Below are 23546 nucleotides of genomic sequence, written 5' to 3'. Positions count from 1 at the left end.
TCTACTTTTATAATTTTTTGCTTTTCTACTTTTATAATTTTTACTTTTCTACTTTTTACTTTTTACATTTTTATAATTTTTTACATTTCTACTTTTATAATTTTTTACTTTTTTACATTTCTACTTTTATAATTTTTTGCTTTTCTACTTTTTTTACTTTTTTACATTTCTACTTTTATAATTTTTTGCTTTTCTACTTTTTTTTACTTTTCTACTTCTACTTTTATAATTTTTACTTTTCTACTTTTTTACTTTTATAATTTTTTACATTTCTACTTTTATAATTTTTTACTTTTTACTATTCTATTTTTTTACATTTCTACTTTCATAATTTTTTGCTTTTCTACTTTTTTACTTTTATAATTATTTACTTTTCTACTTTTATAATTTTTAGTTTTTTCTTTTATACTTTTCTACTTTTATAATTTTTTGCTTTTCTACTTTTTTACATTTCTACTTTTATAATTTTTTGCTTTTCTACTTTTTTACTTTTTTACATTTCTACTTTTATAATTTTTTACTTTTCTACTTTTATAATTTTTTACATTTCTACTTTTATAATTTTTTGCTTTTCTACTTTTTTACATTTCAGAACACATTAATCATAATGAAATAATCCAGACACTTCGATTAAATGAAAAATTAGGTTTTACATATAAATTTACATATAAAAACATGGGTTTTTATAATACATATTGCTTAACAATTTCTATATTACATATGTATGTACGTATTTGAATTGATATATTTTTTCTATTTTAGAAAACTCGGTCAAGCCCAACCATATAATACCCTACACTAAGTAAATGTCCAAAAAATTGGGTAACATGACTTCCGTATATATAAAACTTATTTGCAGAGAAATTTGTGTAGATACCTATTAAAATTAAACATTTATGATCGATAAAGTCCATTTTCTGGTGGACATTTGTATGGGGGGCTAGGTAAAATAATGGACCGATTTCAGCCAGTTTCAATAGGATTCGTCCTTCGGTCAAAAAAAAAACGCAAATATCCTCAGAATTGCGACCTGTACTTTGCGCACAAGGTTTACATGGATAGCCAGCCAGCCATGAAAACTGAATTCAATAAATGAATCAACAACACAAAGAGGGTCAACAACCCAACTCTGTAAAAATGCATTGAAAATTCGTTATCAGATACTATGTTCAAGGTTAAATTCGAAGAAATTTTTATTTTATTTTAAATATTAATGTGTTTTAAATTGCAAAAAAATTATGAAATGAAAACTGAATCGCATAAGTGAAGTAACAACACAATGCGGGTCAATAACCAACATGGTGGAAATGCATTGTGTTGTTACTTCACTTATGCGATTTAGTTTTCATTTCATAATTTTTTTGCAATCCCAAGTTATTTAAAAACAAAAAAATAAATGGATTTATAAAAATGTTAAATTGTGGCGTAAGCAAAATGTATTTTCCCATAGAATGCATAGTTTTTTTGTTTGTCGCGTGCCGGTATTAAGTTGTAATTTAAAACACATTAATATTTAAAATAAAATAAAAATTTCTTCGAATTTAACCTTGAACATAGTATCTGATAATATAGAAATTGTTAAGCAATATGTATTATAAAAACCCATGTTTTTATATGTAAATTTATATGCAAAACCTAATTTTTCATGTAATCGAAGTGTCTGGATTATTTCATTATGATTAATGTGTTCTGAAATGTAAAAAAGTAGAAAAGCAAAAAATTATAAAAGTAGAAATGTAAAAAATTATAAAAGTAAAAAAGTAGAAAAGTTAAAAATTATAAAAGTAAAAATGTAAAAAAGTAAAAAGTAGAAAAGCAAAAAATTATAAAAGTAGAAATGTAAAAAAGTAGAAAAGCAAAAAATTATAAAAGTAGAAAAGTATAAAAGAAAAAACTAAAAATTATAAAAGTAGAAAAGTAAAAAAGTAGAAAATCAAAAAATTATGAAAGTAGAAATGTAAAAAAGTAGAATAGTAAAAAGTAGAAAAGTAAAAAATTATAAAAGTAAAAAAGTAGAAAAGTAAAAATTATAAAAGTAGAAGTAGAAAAGTAAAAAAAGTAGAAAAGCAAAAAATTATAAAAGTAGAAATGTAAAAAAGTAGAAAATTATAAAAGTAGAAATGTAAAAAAGTAAAAAATTATAAAAGTAGAAATGTAAAAAATTATAAAAATAAAAATGTAAAAAGTAGAAAAGTAAAAATTATAAAAGTAGAAAAGCAAAGAATCATAAAAGTAGAAATGTAAAAAATTATAAAAGTAGAAATGTAAAAAAAGTAGAAAAGTAAAAATTATAAAAGTAGAAGTAGAAAAGTAAAAAAAAGTAGAAAAGCAAAAAATTATAAAAGTAGAAATGTAAAAAAGTAAAAAGTAGAAAAGCAAAAAATTATAAAAGTAGAAAAGTAAAAAATTATAAAAGTAGAAAAGCAAAAAATTATAAAAGTAGAAATGTAAAAAAAGTAGAAAAGCAAAAAATTATAAAAGTAGAAAAGTAAAAAAAAATAAAATATTATAAAAGTAAAAAAGTAGAAAAGCGTCTGGATTATTTCATTATGATTAATGTGTTCTGAAATGTAAAAAAGTAGAAAAGCAAAAAATTATAAAAGTAGAAATGTAAAAAATTATAAAAGTAGAAAAGTAAAAAATTATAAAAGTAGAAATGTAAAAAAGTAAAACGTAAAAAAGTAGAAAAGCAAAAAATTATAAAAGTAGAAATGTAAAAAAGTAGAAAAGCAAAAAATTATAAAAGTAGAAAAGTAAAAAAGTATAAAAGAAAAAACTAAAAATTATAAAAGAAGAAAAGTAGAAAAGTAAAAAAGTAGAAAATCAAAAAATTATGAATGTAGAAATGTAAAAAAGTAGAATAGTAAAAAGTAGAAAAGTAAAAAATTATAAAAGTAGAAATGTAAAAAATTATAAAAGTAAAAAAGTAAAAATTATAAAACTAGAAGTAGAAAAGTAAAAAAAAGTAGAAAAGAAAAAAATTATAAAAGTAGAAATGTAAAAAAGTACAAAAGTAAAAAAAGTAGAAAAGCAAAAAATTATAAAAGTAAAAAATTATAAAAGTAGAAATGTAAAAAATTATAAAAATAAAAATGTAAAAAGTAGAAAAGTATAAATTATAAAAGTAGAAAAGCAAAGAATCATAAAAGTAGAAATGTAAAAAATTATAAAAGTAGAAATGTAAAAAAAGTAGAAAAGTAAAAATTATAAAAGTAGAAGTAGAAAAGTAGAAAAGCAAAAAAATTATAAAAGTAGAAATGTAAAAAAGTAAAAAGTAGAAAAGCAAAAAATTATAAAAGTAGAAAAGTAAAAAATTATAAAAGTAGAAAAGCAAAAAATTATAAAAGTAGAAATGTAAAAAAAGTAGAAAAGCAAAAAATTATAAAAGTAGAAAAGTAAAAAAAAGTAAAAAATTATAAAAGTAAAAAAGAATCATAAAAGTAGAAATGTAAAAATTATAAAAGTAGAAATGTAAAAAAAGTAGAAAAGTAAAAATTATAAAAGTAGAAGTAGAAAAGTAAAAAAAAAGTAGAAAAGCAAAAAATTATAAAAGTAGAAATGCAAAAAAAGTAAAAAGTAGAAAGTAGAAAAGCAAAAAATTATAAAAGTAGAAAAGTAAAAAATTATAAAAGCAGAAAAGCAAAAAATTATAAAAGTAGAAATGTAAAAAAAGTAGAAAAGCAAAAAATTATAAAAGTAGAAAATTAAAAAAAAGTAGAAAAATTATAAAAGTAGAAATGTAAAAAATTATAAAAGTAAAAAAGTAGAAAAGTAAAAATTATAAAAGTAGAATTAGAAAAGCAAAAAATTATGAAAGTAGAAAAGTAGAAAAGTAAAAAAAGTAGAAAAGTAAAAAATTATAAAAGTAGAAATGTAAAAAATTATAAAAGTAAAAATGTAAAAAAGTAAAAATTATAAAAGTAAAAGTAGAAATGTAAAAAAGTAAAAAGTAGAAAAATAAAAAAAAGTAGAGAAGCAAACAATTATAAAAGTAGAAAAAAAAAGTAGAGAAGCAACAAATTATAAAAGTAGAAATGTAAAAAAAAGTAGAAAAGTAAAAAATTATAAAAGTAAAAAAGTAGAAAAGCAAAAAATTATAAAAGTAGAAATGTAAAAAAGTAGAAAAGTAAAAAATTATAAAAGTAGAAATGTAAAAAATTATAAAAGTAAAAAGTAGAAAACTAAAAATTATAAAAGTAGAAATGTAAAAAAAGTAAAAAGTAGAAAAGCAAAAAATTATAAAAGCAGAAATGTAAAAAATTATAAAAGTAAAAATTATAAAAGTAGAAGAGAAAAATAAAAAAGGTAGAAAAGCAAAAAATTATAAAAGTAGAAATGTAAAAAAGTAAAAAGTAGAAAAGCAAAAAATTATAAAAGTAGAAATGTAAAAAAGTAAAAATTATAAAAGTAAAAGTAGAAAAGCAAAAAATTATAAAAGTAGAAATGTAAAAAAGTAAAAAAGTAGAAAAATAAAAAAAGTAGAGAAGCAAAAAATTATAAAAGTAGAAATGTAAAAAGTAGAAAAGTAAAAAAAGTAGAGAAGCAAAAAATTATAATAGTAGAAATGTAAAAAAAAGTAGAAAAGTAAAAAAGTAGAAAAGCAAAAAATTATAAAAGTAGAAATGTAAAAAAGTAGAAAAGTAAAAATTATAAAAGTAGAAGAGAAAAATAAAAAAAGGTAGAAAAGCAAAAAATTATAAAAGTAGAAATGTAAAATAGTTAAAAGTAGAAAAGCAAAAAATTATAAAAGTAGAAATGTAAAAAAGTAGAAAAGAAAAAAGTAAAAATTATAAAAGTAAAAAGTAAAAAAAGTAGAAATGTAAAAAATAGAAAAGAAAAAGTAAAAATTATAAAAGTAGAAAATTAAAAAAAGTAGAAAAGCAAAAAATTATAAAAGTAGAAATGTAAAAAGTAGAAAAGTAAAAAAGTAAAAAATTATAAAAGTAGAAATGTAAAAAATTATAAAAGTAAAAATGTAAAAAGTAGAAGAGTAAAAAATTATAAAAGTAGAAATGTAAAAAAAGTAAAAAGTAGAAAAGCAAAATATTATAAAAGTAGAAATGTAAAAAATTATAAAAGTAAAAATGTAAAAAAGTAAAAAGTAGATAAGTAAAAAATGATAAAAGTAGAAATGTAAAAAAGTAGAAAATTTTTAAACTTGAATTGAATATATTATTCATTAGTTGTTATGCAATTGTAGAAATTTTTAATATTTATAGTTTGAAATATTTTGTAGACCATATTATTTTATATAGACTTGATGTAAACTTTGAAAATATTGGATTTTTGAAGTTGTGGTTAAAGTTGTTGTTGATTTAATTTTATCTTTTAAAAATGATAAATTTTATTATCTGCTTAATTAGCTTTTTGAATCTAAAATATTGTGTTAGAAATGTGACATTAAAATTTGTTTGACAAAGTTAGGTTTGAGTGGAGAATTTTATAATAGATGTTGTGTTGAAAATTCTGGAAAATTCTTTTTGAATCCTTATTATTATTTCGATCATTAATGCTCTTGAGGTAGTTTAATATTAAAATTTATATTTTTGTATTTTGAAATCTTTATTTGATTTTGAATTAAAAATTATTAATCTATTTTTATTATTCTTCATTTCATTAATTGATAATTTTATTTACTTTATAGGGTATTTCATTGATTGTTAAAATTATGTTTTAGTGGAGTTATAATAAGTGGAGACTTGTAATTATTTTTAATGAAACCTTGTTATACATCTAGTATTGTTGTTTGGGTTTAAAAAGTAATTTCAATAACCAGAATTTTATTAAGTTATTATTATATAGTTGAGATGACTCGACAGGCTATTTGGTAATGAGCTAATCTATCAATTAGGAGGTTGAAAGTTCAATTCCCAAATAAAGACTGAAAACTAAGTTTGAATATAATTTATTATTGATTTGTAGCAGTTAAATAATTGGTATTTGTTGCTTAAATTTTGGATGAAATTTGGATTAAAATATTTATTTTGTGAATTTATTTTTATATCTGAGACCTTGTTCTGAGATTAAAATGTTTGAAATTTGTAAGTAATTCATATTTTTTTCTTAAAATTTGGTTAAAGTAAAGACTTTTATTAACATTTTATTTTCGTTTTAAAGTTATATTTAGTGGAGACTTGTGAATTAAAGGCTTAGTGAGACCTGTTATAGTTATTTAAATTTTTATTTGAATAAAGAGATTTTTCGTGGTTATATTTGCTTCTATGAAAATTGTTTAGATTTTATGTTATACTGAGGAGATTTTTAATTTTTGTGGTTATATTTGCCATTATGATGTACAATTTAAGTGGCGTATGCTTTAAAATTCTATTTTCATTTTGTAATTTCAAATTGAGAAAATCTTAATTTAGGTTACATATGTAAACATTGTCTCCATGCTAAAAATTAAAATCGCAAATAATTGTCTACCTGTTAAACATTTTTTTGTATGGACTTTTAACATAACTACATACATATGTATGTATTATACAAAATAAATATATTGGTGTCAATTTTCACTAAAAATAATTTCTTCCCATTCTGCAAGTTTGCAATTTTACAAAAAATATTTTCTTCCCCACAATTTCAAAAAAAATATTTTCTTCCCATTCTGTAAGTTTGCAATTTTACAAAAAATATTTTCTTCCCCAACAATTTCAAAAAAAATATTTTCTTCTTCACTGAAAACAAATGGGAACGCAGATTTTCATCTGCCTCCCTACTTCCATACTACTGGTAAATATTGTTTTATTTTAATCGATAATCCTTCATGCCATACTTTGTCGAAGGCTTGCGAAACGTCGATGAAGAACGCAGAACAATATTTTTTTTCTTCAAATGTCTTAGATATGATTTCTACCAGCCTGTGAGTTTGTTCTATGGTGTTATGTTTTTCTGGAGTTGGAATATAATCAAAATGATTCACTATCGGCTTTAACTTGTGCATTAAGAGTTTTTCGAATAGCTTAGATATATTTGACAATAGGCTAATGGGTCTATATGATTCTACTTTAGTGTTATCTTTTCCCTGCTTAGGTATCATTGTAACTAAAGAAATATTCAAAGCGTAATAAGCATTAAAAATAAATAGGATTATTCTTAATGCAATTTGAAGTAGTTCGAGGATCATCTTGTTACTGATTTCATCAATACCAGATGTTTTTTTGGAGTTTAAATCAACAATAGCCTTGTTGATCTCTTAAATTTCAAAAAGAAGTGGTTCAGCTGAAGTTATATGGGGTAAAGTAGGTAACTCTAAAAACAAGTTGTAAACATTCTTTTGATGCTGACTTTATGGGGGATTTCATGTCAAGTGAACAAACTTTTTAAAATTATTTCTGAAATGCACCATGGTTAGTTATATTGGATAGTAATTCAGACACAATTTTTTAATAAGATCGGTCGAGAACTCTCTGAGTTAGAGGGGGTGAAAATTTGACATTTTGGGCAAACACGTGTTTTTTCTCATCCATGTAACTTATTACCTATTGTTCTTAGTAAAATGTGTCCCAAATAGTTGAGTTAGCTATTTCTTCAATCTTTCGAAAAAGAAATCTTAGATCTTTTACTTGAGGACCTTTTTGGTCGCTTAGTGGTATGCAAGTGTGATATTTATCAAAATAAATATTTTGTAACTCAATACTACAATTTTTAACTTTTTTTTTTTTGAAAAATCCATTTTTTTAAAATTTTTTTTTTGCTCAAAGAAAGCATAGGTCCATTGCTTTAAGTCGTTTTTGGTCTCTTAGTGGGATGCAAGTGGGATATATATTAAAATAAATGTTTTGTAACTCAAGTTATGCAATTTTTTATTTTTTTTTGGCAAAATCAAAAACTTTTTAGACTTTTTTTCAAAATGGGCCGTTATTTATTTTGCTCAAAAGAAAGCTTAGGTCTATTCTATTTTTGGTCGATTTATGGGATGCGAGTGGGATATGTATCAAAATAAATTTTTTAACTCAAAAAAGCTATGTCTGAGTTACAAAATATTTCAAATTGGAACAATGCATTTTTCCCCATTTTGAGTCCTTGTTGGCCTAGTACTATAAGTGTGTACCGTTAATCGACTCAAATATAATACTTTAAGGATCATTATTATACCGGGTGGTTCTTACGGGCGCTGCATGATATTACATAATTATTAAATAAGTCGCAACTCAAATTTTGAGAAATTCAGTTTTATATACATATTTACATATGTATATAAGTACAAATTTACTTACTTCATATGATGCCATAATCCAAAATGATTGCAAAAGAATTTCTATTTGTGCACAAATGTCTCTTAACCAACATTCATTGTCATAGTTATTTTCACTGGATTCAATATTAACGACAATTATATTTGCCAATATATCCCACGAACCCTCTTCATACAATTTGGGTATATTGGTAACATCAATTTGTCTAGAATTGTTAAAATACAGAAAATAAATATAATAAATAATAATGATTTGATGATAATATAAATTTAATTAATAATTACCTTTTATATTTTAACTGAAGATTTTTAACATAATTTATATTTATACAAATATTGTTTAAATTTTGTAAATGCAATATAAAAGAAGGCTCTTGTTGTTCTAAAATGTCATACATTTGCTGCAAACATGAAAGACATTCCTTATAACGATGTTCTTTATTGAGCACTAAATATTCCAAGTAAATCAGTTTCAGGTGATACACTTTAAAATTGTTTGTAGATATTATATGACAATTGCCAATGTTACAAAGTAGATGATTAAACAGAGTACGCCATAAATCACTAAAATTACAATATGAAAAACACATTTTACAAATAATGTTCGCAAATAAGAACTTATGTTAATAAATGATGGTATCGCTCATTTGCGACAAATACATAGCAAATGTTACGAGTAATAAATACATACACTGACTAATTGTAAAACTGCTGAGTATAGCTTAAGCGTTCATCCTATCGTTCTATAAATAATTTTTATCCAAATAACGTGTGTAATAGGGTATTCAAATTATTATTCGATTTTTCTATTGTTCGAATAAAACGAATAATTCGAATAAGAGATTTTAACTTGTTCGAATAATTAGATCACACCTTTAAAATTAATCGAATTATTCGAATAATTTAAATTTTTTTTAAAAAAAGTAAAGAATGACATTTTATCGTTAAAAAAATAACGTTAAAGTTAACAATTCAAGTATTGATAATGTTAAAAAACATTCGAAAAGAAAGTCCATTATTTTTTATGTCGATCATTAATTTGGGTTTTAATATGAGTAACTAATTCATTAGTAAATGAATTATTAAATTTTTCTAAATTATTTATAACCAATTTATTATACACTCAAGCTCTATCAACGTTACCGAATATTTGCTTAATCAAGTAGTGTTAGAGAATTACACAAATCTGTCCAAAGTTTGATATCATTGTCAGTGAACGTGGCTAATTTGAAGTCAGACAGTGTATGATTGATGTATTTTTAAATACGCAAAAAGTTTATTACCATGTTAGACAAAGATGCCCAATGATGTTTAACATCATGTATAAGACGAACTCTATGTTTTTTTACAACGTACACGGTTGATAACATCACTTATATATATTTTAAGATCATGGCCCTCGTATATTTCAAAGTAGTCATTATAACTGTCATCCTCAATATCACTTTCGACGAACACCACTTTAAGCTAAGTTAATATTATGATTATTAATTCTGCTAATATTTCAGATCCTAAAATTTCTGTTTCGAAAACAATTCTAAAATCATTCAGCCTTTTTTACTAAACCACAAATATTTTATTATGTACTTTTATTTTCATTGGTTCAAGTCCTAAATTAAACATTTTAAAAGACTTGTTTTTAGAATTGTAACTTCTTGAAGTAATATTTAGCAGCGCTAGTTGACCTCTCAAAATGGGCCAAAATACCTTTAATTTTTTATTCTTGTTTTTGTTTTTATATTTAGAAAGGTTAGATTTTTTAAAAAATTAAAGAGTTTACGTATATTAGTAATTCAGTTTATAAAATACTTAATGAATTTACTCATTTTGTTCCGTGAAGTAAACCAACCAATTGTAGTAGGGAATGCAATCTATACATATAAAAAGAAGTGTACATTTTGATGTCAACACTAACTGCGAAAACGGGTAGACCGATTTCAACCAAAATTTCAGGGCACGTTGGGGATCGTCTGTAGAGATATGGCATTTGGCAAAAGTTTTGCAGCAAGCCGCAATTATTCTATATACGGCCAAGTGTATTTTTTTTATATACACTTGGCCGCATAAGTTTGCGTACAAGAACGAAAATTAAAAGTATACTCTAATTTTGGATATAAAAATAAACGCTACTCATTTGAAATTTTTTATATAAAACTCTTAAATATTTAAGAACATAACTGCATTGTAAAATACATATTTAAGAATCAGCTAAACTTATAAGAATTCAATTCATAAAAAAATTCAATTCCGCATGTAGGCAAAAGTTTGCGTACATAAAAAAGATAAATAAAATATTACTGATTTTTATAAATTAAACTGTATTTTAATAATTATTTGGATAACCCCGATGACCAAGAACATCATGAAGGAATTTTGTCATTGATGAAACCAGTTTTTCGGTGTATTTGGAACTAATATTTCTCCCTTCCTCAGTTAATACTGTTTAAAGCATTTCCTTTAATGTCATTACATGGTTTCGTATTTTTCACTCCAGCAAATCCCATAAATGTTCTATGCAATTTAGGTCTGGTGACTGCGGAGGTGTTTTCAATTGTTTTTGTTTTATTAAACAACTACCAAAGCCTTGTGTTGTGTGTAGTATGCTTTGGGTCGTTGTCTTGCAGGAATATATAATCATCTTCAATGCCCAATTTGCTAACACTTTAGATAAGATTTTTCATTAGAATGTCTAAATAGACCTTATGATCCATTGTCGATGGAATAAATTCTAAATTTCCCACGCCTTCACTTGTCATATACCCCCGTACCATCACTGCAGCACCACCATGCTTAACTGTTGGTTTTAAATTTTTGGTACTAAGTACTATACAAGGCTTTCTCCAAACAAACTGACGGTATTTTATGCCAAAGATGCAGTACTTGTATTCATCCGTGAACAGAACATTTTTCCGGAACTCTGGAGGCATATTTATGTGTCCTTTAGTGAAAGCAATTCGTTTTTGTCTATTAACTATAAAAACTGGCGGCTTTTTCCGTGCTACATGGCTTCTATAGTTGGCCTTTTTCAAAATTCTGAGGACAGTGTCTTTGGACACATGTTTATTAAATTGTGAATTTAAGTTTTCAGCCATTTTCGATACAGTAAATCTGGGGTTTTCCTTCACAGATTGCATTATAACCCTTTTTTCGCGTTCAGTTAATTTTGGTGGACTACCAGAATGAGGCTTTGAGACAAAAATTCCAGTCTTTTTAAAATTGTTTATTATTCTCTGGATGGAGGAGTGAGTACGTTCAACTACTTGATCGATTTCGCCCAAAGTTTTCCCTTGTTTCCGTAAATGTATAATAATTTTACGTTCAGCTACATTAATTAATTTTCTGTTTGCCATTTCTTGAAATTATTCCAATTTGAAACAAAAAATTTTCAAAAATCACTTTTATGATGAGTTTGAAACATAATCTGCAGTATTGTAGTATCACACAATAAAAAAAAACAGTTACAAATTAGCTTTAATTTTTATGTACGCATACTTTTGCATACCCGAAAAGTTAGCATACCATTGTTTTTAAGCTGTCAATTATTACTAAACTTTGCAAATCCAAAAAGAAAATACCTATCGTAATTTTCAAATGTTTATCTATACATAAAAACCAATTTCAAATGATTACCGTTGTTACTTACGACTAAAATAGCCTGTTAAAATATATAAAGTAGTTTGTACGCAAACTTCTGCGGCCAAGTGTATATGTATAAAACTATAGTTAAATATGAAATTTTGTCTTTCTATCATGATTGCAACCCGTGCCGACTTGCGATTTAGTTTTGAGGTGCATTTAGTTTTGAGATGCATTTTTTTCAGTTTTTGTAAAAATGTTGCCATTAAATAACCACTTTTGCAATTTAATTTAAAAGAATCGAAATGTTTACATTATTTTCGTTCTAATCATAATATTAATAGGCAAGTCGATTTCTTTAGACCCCTTTTACGCTCACATTATACATTCAATTTGGGTAAGAAATATACCATTTTAAAGGGATTTATTCACAGAAGTGCAGAATATATATAAGCGTTTGAAGTTGTTACTAACACATATGCAAAAACGTGTACATATGAACCTTAAGCTAAAATGTAAACAAAGCAATGCGTGTTTGTCCAATTTGTTGTTGTAAATAAATAAGAGAAACAATTAAACCGTATTGATTTCAACAATGAAGAAGACTTTAGTAATTTAAAGTCACTTAAAAAACTATATTTTGAAGGTGTTTTTTTTTTGTTTTCTATCTCCCATATTCATAAAAAATTTTTAAATTTATCAAAGGTTTATAAAACAAAATTTCCATTCAAAATTTGTTTTATAAACCTTTGATAAATTTAAAAACAGTTTATGCATATGGGGGTAAATATGTAATTGTACATAAGTAAATAGTTATTTTATAAATGTGCAGAACTATAATTGTGACGGTTTTCAAACTTCATACGAATCAATTTCTTATCACGGCATGAAGTTTAATCAAAAATGGGACGGGTCGGAACAAATGGTGAGTCACCTCAAATACAAATTAAATAGTTATTTCTAAATTTTTTGAGAACTATAATTGCAAGATTCTTCAAACTTAGTCTAAATGGCTCATTTATAATTTTGCATAGTTTCGCTGAAATTGTTCGGGATTAGAATAGTGGGCGTGGCCCTATACTAAGTAAATAATTAATTTCGACTATCTGTAGAACTATAATTGTAAAAGTGTTTAAACATTTTACGAATTAATTTCTTATTACTGAGCGGAGTTTAGCTGAATATAGACGGAATTAGATTAGAGGGCGTAGCACCTCCCATACAGAGTAAATATATTTCGAATATCTGGGGAACCAAAATGGGAGGGGTCGGAAAAGGAGGTGAGGCACCTTCCATACAAAGTAATAATTGCAAGGTTATTCAAACTTTGTCCGCATAGCTCTCTTACCATTTTACAGAGATTGTCTGAAAATGGTCGTGGCACAATGTAAATAATTAATTTTGAATATCTCGAGAACTATAATTCTAAAAATATTTAAACTCTGTATCAATCAATTTATTACCATTATACGGAGTTTAGCTAAAAACTTTTATTTTATTTATTCCTGATCCCTGTACGAAGTTTAGCTAAGCGCGATCGGCGCAGTAGGAAGGAAAGTTAAAGTAAAGCTTGATATGAGTTATTTTTTTACACATAGATTTAAAAATGGGCGGGATCAGAACAGTGGAGTGGTATCTCCCATACCAAATTAGTTAGTTACATATATTTTGCATGTGTTATTTTCGTACCATCGCACAGTGGGGTCAAATGCCCCTTTTTTACGGATTTATTAATATCTCAACAACAATAATAGCGACGCTCGCAAAATTTTACGTGGGTAGCCCTTAGACCAATCCGCATATTGTAACAAAATTTTAGGGATATAGGAGGGGGAAGTCAATTACCCACCATATAAAATAATTATTAACTGTGCTATATCTATAGAACTACAATATTTATGCACACTAAATTTGCTGCGGGTAACTCTAAAAACAAACTACACGTTCCGCCAAAATCGGAAGGGTATACGAGGGTTGCCCCCATACAAATGAATTATTAATTCTCCTATATCTATAGAACTACATCAGTGAGACACACTAAATTTATGCATGTTATTGATAAAAAATCTACCATATTGTTTTAAGATGATATCATTATATTAACTAGTAATGGAAGGTTGAATAATAGAGATCTTTCCCAACTCCTGCCACTAAAAGACTTGCAAAGTTTAAATGCACTGCTTTGAAATTTATACAACACAATATTTGAAATGAGACAATATAAAAACTACAGATCTGAACGTGAGTGATAACTGGCTCCCGATATAAAACTTTAAAATTCTCGCGATCGCGATCGCGCTCACTAACATGATTTTTGGATGACTTCGTATTAACCACAAGAAAAACTTCGAATTAATCACAAAAAAAAAACTTTTAAACAAGCATATACAAGCGTGAGTGCATGAGAGTTAAATTGTTAAAATTCCGCGTGCTATTCATTCACGATTAGAAAATCAATGAATGAAAAACTAAATTGAAATAAAGAAAAGTAATTGGTAAAAGTTTATTATTGTTTATCTCATTATAATACATGAATATAGCCACGTCCAGGCCTGACTCACACGTGACTCTCGTATTATTAATCAAAACACATGCACATCTCTTATAAAACAAAAAAAACCAATGACAACAACAACGACAGCAATAAAACGTTTATCAGACTCGCAAAGTGCTTTTTGATGGTAGACTTAAAGGGTGAAGCTTTTACTAATTTACATATAACTTATGAGGCGCAGCGATGCGCAACCCAATTTTTTCTGAAACAACGTCTAACTGTCCAGGCTTTTAAATTATATTAAAATCTCTGCCCAGCTGAGCCCAGCTAATAACTTTATGTCCATTTGAACTGACAAAATCCATTTTTTTTGCACTTCCAATATAAAAACTAATATCAAAGCCACTTCCGCAAATAATTCAAATTTAAATTTAACCAAAACATATCAATAAATACCTGAACTTGATGGTTGCATAATTAGATTTGTTAATTTTTTTAAATTACCTATCACAAATAGTATTTATTTGCGCAATTTTTTATTTTTTTTATAAATTTTTTAGGTTTTTTTTCTCACAATATGTAATTTCAACACGTGACTATAAAAATACCTTTTAATATTTCACATTAATTTTTTGCCTGCTGATGTAGAATTTTGTGCTCTTTAAACTGGCGCTTTCAGTTTTCACGATACTTGAAATTTGTTTTTTCAATTAATCCGAAAAATTAGTATGTTTGGCCCCTCTGTGCATCGTACGTAGTTAGGTTGTTTAAGAAATAATGCATATTTTTTTAATTTTACTAGGGTAGGGGTAGCGAAGTGCACCGGGTTATGCTAGTAAGATATAAAACACAAAAATTGGTTAAAAATTGTTAAAGTTATTCAAAAATCGCCAGGCCATTAACGTATCTCAGGCCACTATAACATGAAAGCTTATTTTTACTTAAAATATATCCATATTTACTTGTATATGAGTTTTTGTCTTCGTAGGATAGCGTTAACCTATTCGCAGGTATGACCAAAAAAAATTATTTTTTTTAACGGCAGTTTCAAAACTCCATTTTCAAATTTTTAAAAATTTTGTTAAACAAATTTCTGAATTTTTTGATCATCACATGGGGATTTATTTACAACATAATAGGGAAGAAAAATGTGAAAAAAGTATAACAATACCTCCTTTAGATTTTCCGTACCTGCAATTTAAATTTTGCGATTTTCGAGAAAAACAAATTTTTTGGCCATATTTTGGCGAATGTGCCGAATTTCCTTACTGTTATGATTTTTAAGTAAAACCTATTCTGAATATTATAGTCCAGGCAACTTGAAATATAGTCCGAAGGTTTTACTAAAATCGGAAAACGTTAACTCTTAAATCGTGAAAGTCAAAGGTCAGTTTTTTCAATATTCGGAATTTCTAATGGAAAGATAGCGAAATGATATATATTTTTGTTCCGATTTTGATGAAACTTAAGAAAAATATAACATGATGTCTAGTATTTATAATAACAGCATAAAAATTAAAATTAACCCTTAATAGCACTTGGGGTTAATAAGATACTCAACTTTTAAAATCACAAAAAACACATTCAATATGAATGGTGCTAACTTTAATGTTTTTCAGAGTTAAATAAACTCAATCATTCAAGTTATTTTTTAAATTTAATAAATCAAAAGTACATTAAAGGGTTAAAATCAATTTTATTATTCAAAAATCCTCAATAAAATATTAAATACGTTATTAAAGCAAAAATCAGGTATAAATACAATATTTTGCCGTTTGAAAAATTATACATATATAAAAATGGATGTGTATGGACTTAACACTCCCCCTTATCGTGGTTGGAGTAAACGTCATACGCCTACGACAGTTTCGTACTAGATTAAAGAAACAGTTTGCATTTTATATTTAATCTAGTACGAAACAGTTGTAGGTGTATGACGTTTATGCCAACCACGATAAGGGTTCAGATTTTTGATTTTCGGTCTGTGGGTGGAGGGGCGACATCAAAAAAAATGATTTTGTCAAAAAATTATTATATGTATGTATAATTGTTTCTTTAATTCTTATAGTAGTTTATATAGTTTCGTATATACAGGCTTTCAAGGTCAGTGATGGTGGTCAAATTTTTGCAAAAAAAAAAATAAACAGAAATTCCCAAAAACTTTTTTTATTCGAGAAATAAATGCTTTTTTTCATTCCCAACGTTCAAACAATGACAATATTCATTTCGTTGCTTAACATCATTCTAAAAATTTTAATTCACAGTGGCGTACTCTGAAGCGAATGATTTGGTGTAACGTTGGATAAAACAAATAGGCCGCTGTTAACATTGTAATATAAAAGTTCTTTTATATTATCAATAAAAATTTCCGAAAGTACAACTAATGTCGTAAACAACGTCGGCAAATGTTCCAATGAATTCAAAAATTCAGTAGAATAATCGACGGCTTGTTCTTCGTTCGTTACTGTGTCAATCGATTTGTATTTTATTGTTTTGCCAGGCAGTTTCAATTGTATTTGCTCATTGAGCTTGTTAACATCATAATAATTGCACTTTCCCACAGCCAATCCGAGTTTTTGTAGTTGGTTTTAAGACTTGGGAATACCTTGTCGACAACGGCTTGAATATTCATTTGCATTTGGCAGTTGTTCCTGAACGAAATCTCATTTGTGGCGGGATCAATTGGAATTTTTCCATTTCCGATGTCCAACAATTGTTTTGAGAATGTTTCGGCAGAAGGGTATTGCAGCAAATACAAGCATGTTGGTTGATAGCGTTCGGCTTCTGTGGCTTCATTTACAGTGAAATTAATTTGAATGAACTTCGCATCATCATTGGAAAGCGGTACATTGAACTTTAAAGATGGGCGTGAAGCCGACGTCATTTGAAAGCATGAGTTGTACTTTTGGATATTTTGAAGGAAGTGCTTGGAAATAGGATTGGCTCCGGAAATGTAACTTAGAAGCAGCTTAGACGGCTCAATAACTGGTGGCAGAATAACTTACCGTTCGAGCAGCACATTCCCGGGGATTCCTTATGGAACTTCAAAACGCTGCAATGTAACTTTTATAGTACCGGACATGAATTTATTCCTTTCTTCGCTTACACCAAATCATTCGCTTCAGAGTACACCAATGTGAATTAAAATTTTTAGAATGATGTTAAGCAACGAACTGAAAATTGTCATTGTTTGAATGTTGGGAATAGAAAAAAGTATTTATTTCTCCAATTGAAAAAAAAAATTTTTGGTCGACAATTTTTTTTTGTGGATAATAAAATTTTTTGGACCAAATACATTTTTTTGGAAATTATTTTTTTTTACAACAAATCAAACCTTATGATATACAGGCTATATAGGAAACTAAATAAACTATCTATAAACTATGAAGATAAAAACTCATATACAAGTAAATATCGATATATTTTAAGTAAGAATAAACTTTTGTTTTAATATTTCTCAAAATATGTTAATTTTGTTCCTACATTACAACAAGAAATGTAGGAACAAAATTAACATATTTTGAGAAATATTAAAACAAAAGTTTATTCTTACTTAAAATATATCGATATTTACTTGTATATGAGTTTTTATCTTCATAGGAAACCTATTCGCAGGTATAACCAAAAAAAATATTTTCTTTAACGGCAGTTTCAAAACTCCAATTTCAAATTTTAAAAAATTTTGTTAAACAAATTTCAGACTTTTTTGATCATCACTTGGGAATTTATTGTCAACATAATAGGGAATACAAATGTGAAAAAATTATGTCAATACCTCCTATAGTTTTCCGTGCCTGCGATATAAATTTTGAGATTTTCGAGAAAAACTAATTTGTTGGCCATATTTTGGCGAATGAGCCCAATTTCCTTACTGTTATAAATTTTAAGTAAAATCTGTTCAGAATATTATAGTCCAGGTAACTTTAAATATTGTCTGAAAGTTTTCATAAAATCGGAAAACGTTAACCTTTAAATCGTGAAGGTCAAAGGTCAAATTTTTCAATATTTGGACTTTATATTATATTTTCCTCAAGTTTCATTAAAATCGGCCCAAAATATATAACATTTCGCTAACTTTCCATTAGAAATTCCAAATATAGAAAAATTTTAACTTTGACCTTCGCGATTTAAATGTTAAAGTTTTCCGATTTTAGTAAAACTTTCGTACCATATTTAAAATTACCACGACTATAATATTATGTAAATTCGTCAAAATATGGACCAAAAATTTGTTTTTCTAAATTCTAAAATTTGTTTACCAAAATGTTTAAAAATTTTAAAATGCCGTGAAACTGCCGTTAAAGAAAATATTTTTTTTTGTCATACCTGCGAATAGGTTAGCTGTAGCCTACGAAGAAAAAAACTCATACTCATACGAAGACAAATACGGATATATTTTAAATAAAAATTAGTTTTTATTTTAAGTAGTATGTTAATTTTTTTCCTAAATTTCTTGTTCAAGTGGCACGTTAATGGTCTGGCGAATTTGTAATAACTTTATAATTTTTTCACCAAATTTTGTCATTTATATTATATTACAACGATAACTACATACACATTTCGATTCTTTTGCATTCAATTGCAAAAGTATTTATTTGATAGCAACATTTTTTGCAAAAACTGAAAAATTTGTATTTTTCGAATTTTGGCGATAATACAGTTTTTGGGTCATTTTGACCCAAAGGAGACAGGGTTAATTTCCAAAAATAAATTTTTAATGTAAAATTCATTAATATAAATCAATCTACATATTTCTAGAAAACAATGCAGAAAGTTAACGAGTTTCACCTATTTATTTCATATAAATAGAAAAATTTTGCATATATTTGAACTTTGACCTGGATGCGCGTCCAGAAATCGTTGTCCCATTTGGCTCCAATTTTAAGCACTTAACTTTTAGGCCTAGTGTCACAATATGTCACATAGACCGAATATCAAAAATCTGATTTTACATTGTTATCCGCTGGGTTATTCTAAAGATTCCCTGAAAATTTCATCCGCATTAGCGGTATAATGTAAAAATTTGATTTTGCCACGCTCCTCCGCCCACAGACCGAAAATCAAAAATCTGACTTTACAGTGTTTTGGCTATTCTGAAGATACCCTGAAAATTTCATCAAAATCGGACCAGCCGTTTTTGAGTTCATTCGGAACATACATACAAACGTCCATTTTTATATATATATACATTAGAGTGACAATCAGTTGTATGGAAAAAAATTTTTGTTAAAAATTTGAAGAGTGCCGGGTGGAACATTGTGACACTAGGCCTAAAAGTTAAATTCTGAAAATTTGAGCCAAATCGGACAACGATTTCTGGACGCGCATCGAGGTCAAAGTTCAGATATATGTAAAATTTTACTATTTATATGGAATAAATAGGTGAAACTCATTAACTTTCTGCATTGTTTTCTAGAAATATGTAGATTTATTTATATTAATGAATATTACATTAAAAAAATTTTTTGGAAATTAACCCTGTATCTCCTTTGGGTCAAAATGACCCAAAAACTGTATTATCGCTAAAATAAGAGAAAAATGCAAATTTTTCAGTTTTTGAAAAAATTTTGCTACTAAATAAATACTTTTGCAATTGAATGCAAAAGAATCGAAATATGTACGTAATTATCGTTGTAATGAGATATAAATGACAAAATTTGGTTAAAAAATTTTAAAGTAATTACAAATTCGCCAGACCATTAACGTGTTTCAGGCCACTTGAACAAAAAATTTAGGAAAAAAATTAACATATTTCGAGAAAAATTAAAATAAAGCTAATTTTTATTTAAAATATATTCGTATTTACTTGTGTATGAGTTTTTGTCTTCGTAGGATACCGTTAACCTATTCGCAGGTATGGCCAAAAAAAATTATTTTTTTAACGGCTGTTTCAAATCTCCATTTTCAAATTATTTAAAAATTTTGTTAAACAAATTTCAGAATTATTTGATCATCACATTGGGATTTATTGAGATCAAAATAGAGAATAAAAATATGAAAAAATTATGTCAATACCTCTTACAGTTTTTCCGTACCTGCGATTTAAATTCTGCGATTTTCAAGAAAAACAAATTTTTTGCCCATATTTAGGCGAATGAGCCCAATTTCCTTACTATTATAAATTTTAAGTAAAACTTATTCATAGTATTATAATCCTGGTAATTTTAATTATGGTCTGAAAGTTTTACTAAAATCGGAAAACGATAACCTTAAAATCGTGAAGGTCAAATTTTTCAATATGTGGAATTTCTAATGAAAAGATAGCGAAATGTTATATATTTTTGGGCCGATTTTAATGAAACTTGAGGAAAGTATAGCATAAAGTCCAGAATTTAAAATAACAGCACAAAAATGGAAATTAACCCCTAGCAGCACTTGGGGTTCAAATTACCCTCAACTTTTAAAATCACGAAAAACACAGCCATTTTGACCCCAAGTGCTCTTAAAGGATTAAATCCATTTTTGCACTGTTGTAGTAAATGTTAGACCCCAATGTATATTTTTCTCAAGTTTCATTAAAATCGGCCCATTTCGCAATCTTTTCTTTAGAAATTCCAAATATTGAAAAATTTAACCTTTGACCTTCACGATTTAAGGTTATCGTTTTCCGATTTTAGTAAAACTTTCAGACCATATTTAAAATTACAAGGACTATAATATTATGAATAGGTTTTACTTAAAATTTATAACATTAAGGAAATTGGGCTCAATCGCCTAAATATGGACAAACAGTTAGTTTTTCTTGAAAATCGCAAAATTTAAATCGCAGGTACGGAAAAACTGTAAGAGGTATTGACATAATTTTTTCATATTTTTATTCCCTATTTTGATCTCAATAAATCCCAATGTGATGATAAAAAAACTCTGAAATTTGTTTAACAACATTTTTAATAATTCGAAAATGGAGATTTGAAACAGCCGTTAAAAAAAATAATTTTATTTGGCCATACCTGCGAATAGGTTAACGGTATCCTACGAAGACAAAAACTCATACACAAGTAAATACGAATATATTTTAAATAAAAATTAGCTTTATTTTAATTTTTCTCGAAATATGTAAATTTTTTTTCCTAAATTTTTTGTTCAAGTGGCCTGAAACACGTTAATGGTCTGGCGAATTTTTAATTACTTTAAAATTTTTTAACAAAATTTTGTCATTTATATCTCATTACAACGATAATTACGTACATATTTCGATTCTTTTGCATTCAATTGCAAAAGTATTTATTTAGTAGCAAAATTTTTTCAAAAACTGAAAAATTTGCATTTTTCTCTTATTTTAGCGATAATACAGTTTTTGGGTCATTTTGACCCAAAGGAGATACAGGGTTAATTTCCAAAACTTTTTTTTAATGTAATATTCATTAATATAAATAAATCTACATATTTCTAGAAAACAATGCAGAAAGTTAACGAGTTTCACCTATTTATTCCATATAAATAGTATAATTTTGCATATATCTGAACTTTGACCTCGATGCGCGTCCAGAAATCGTTGCCCAATTTGGCTCAAATTTTCAGCACTTAACATTTAGGCCTAGTGTCACAATATTCCACCCGGCACTCATTGAAATCTAAAAAAAAAAATCGGCTGTCACTCTAATATATATAGATGTGCTAATTTGCAACAAAAAACTTTAAAGAAAACGACCCGATTCTCAATCGGACAAAGGTCAACCCAGCAACAGCTGTATCAACCGAAAATTTTTTCCCCAGGTCAGCAAAATATGCCGGCACTTTTGCTCAAAATCCTATTATTTATAGCCGGCATCGAGCAAAACCCAGGTCCAGTTATCTGGCTTTGTTCAGTGTGTCATACTAGCACCGCACTAAACACCACATTAGTCCGATGCTCTGTATGCAACAACTGGTGCCAACTGAAAAATTGCTCAAGTCTCACTAGTCACCGCAACAGGTCTCCCAGCTTTATAGCGAGTTGTTGTAGTACACAACCAACAAATATAAGTACAACCCCTCCCAATATAACACCACACAATCGGGCCACGCCCACTTCAATGGACATGCTCTGTTTGTCAGGATGTAATATGCAGTACTGTGCAAACGCAAACGACGCTGCATTCGTCTCAACTACAACAACAATTACCCCCGTCAACACTAACACCCCAGTTGTCGAATGCCATTCAACTTCCATCGCCAAGGCAACCCTCCCGACAGCTATGGCATACTACTGATTCCCATCAGTCATTCCAAGTCATGCAGTTAAACAGTAATGGACATAGGAACAAGATCTCGGAAATCACAAAACTCATGCACGATAACAACATTCTAATAGCTGCAATACAGGAGACGAAGCTCACCAGTGATTGTTCCCTCTCAACTTTTGGGTATGCTTAGATATGTAAGTATTAATAAAAGAAATTAATGTCGTCAAAATAATGGAACGTCTGTCAAGAAACAGAAGATAGTTGATAATCCCTTGATAGGCAATCGTTTCGCACTTTTGAGCGAGGATAATAATAAGAGTATAAAAGATGGTGCTTACGAAAAGAAATCATTAAAGCCACCACCAATATATCTGCGTGAGCCCAGCTCGAATAATTTGGTCAAAACATTTGTTGAACTCATTGGAAAAAATAATTTCCATATTGTTCCAATAAGAAAAGGCGGTGTGCAAGAGACGAAAATAGTCGTATACACTGAGGATTTTTATAGAAAAATCTCTCATACCTAAATGATAATAAAAATAATTTTTATACCTATCAACTGAAAAGTAGTAAAGGGTTGTCATTAAAGGCATAGAGTCCAGTGTTGAGACTAATGATATAAAGGAGGCCTGCAAGAATTGGGCTCCGAAATAAGAGCTGTAGTTAATATATTTAACAAAGATAAAATTCCTCAGCCAATATTTAGAGTCGAGTTGGAGCCAGAAAAAAACAAATTGAGGGGAAATGAAACTCACCCAATTTACTCAACACGATATCTGTTAAATCGTAGAATAACCATTGAGGAGCCTCTTAAAAGAAATCGTCCTGTTCAATGTGGCAATTGTCAAGAGTTTGGACATACTAAAAATTATTGTACCTTGCGAACAGTGTGTGTGGCATGCGGATACCTTCATTCCTCATCACAATGTGATATCCTAAAGAATGGTCTCAGAAGAAAATGTGGTAACTGTGGTGGCGATCATTCAGCCAACTACCAGATTAAGAGAGAGGCAAAAGCTAATAAGAGGGAAAACATCTGAAGTACCAGCCTACAAATTTGAAAACACCTATCCACCAGTCAATTCTGAAGTTCCGCTATTGAACAAACAAGCAG

General features: G+C 27.3%; 1 protein-coding gene across 1 annotated transcript in view; it reads right to left on the bottom strand.

Moving 5' to 3' along the window:
* Positions 1–23546, bottom strand: part of LOC135950621 (calcineurin-binding protein cabin-1-like) — a 355739-nt gene that overhangs the window by 153540 nt on the left and 178653 nt on the right. Inside the window, exons 8-9 of the mRNA XM_065500153.1 lie at positions 8483–8761; positions 8220–8403 (exon numbers count right to left, since the gene is read on the bottom strand). Coding sequence (XP_065356225.1) covers positions 8220–8403; positions 8483–8761 — 463 coding nt within the window. The remainder of the gene's footprint in view (positions 1–8219; positions 8404–8482; positions 8762–23546) is intronic.

This window comes from Calliphora vicina, chromosome 2 (genome assembly GCF_958450345.1).
Source record: "Calliphora vicina chromosome 2, idCalVici1.1, whole genome shotgun sequence".
Lineage (NCBI taxonomy): Eukaryota > Metazoa > Arthropoda > Insecta > Diptera > Calliphoridae > Calliphora > Calliphora vicina.
This window is presented reverse-complemented; position numbering and strand designations above follow the sequence as displayed.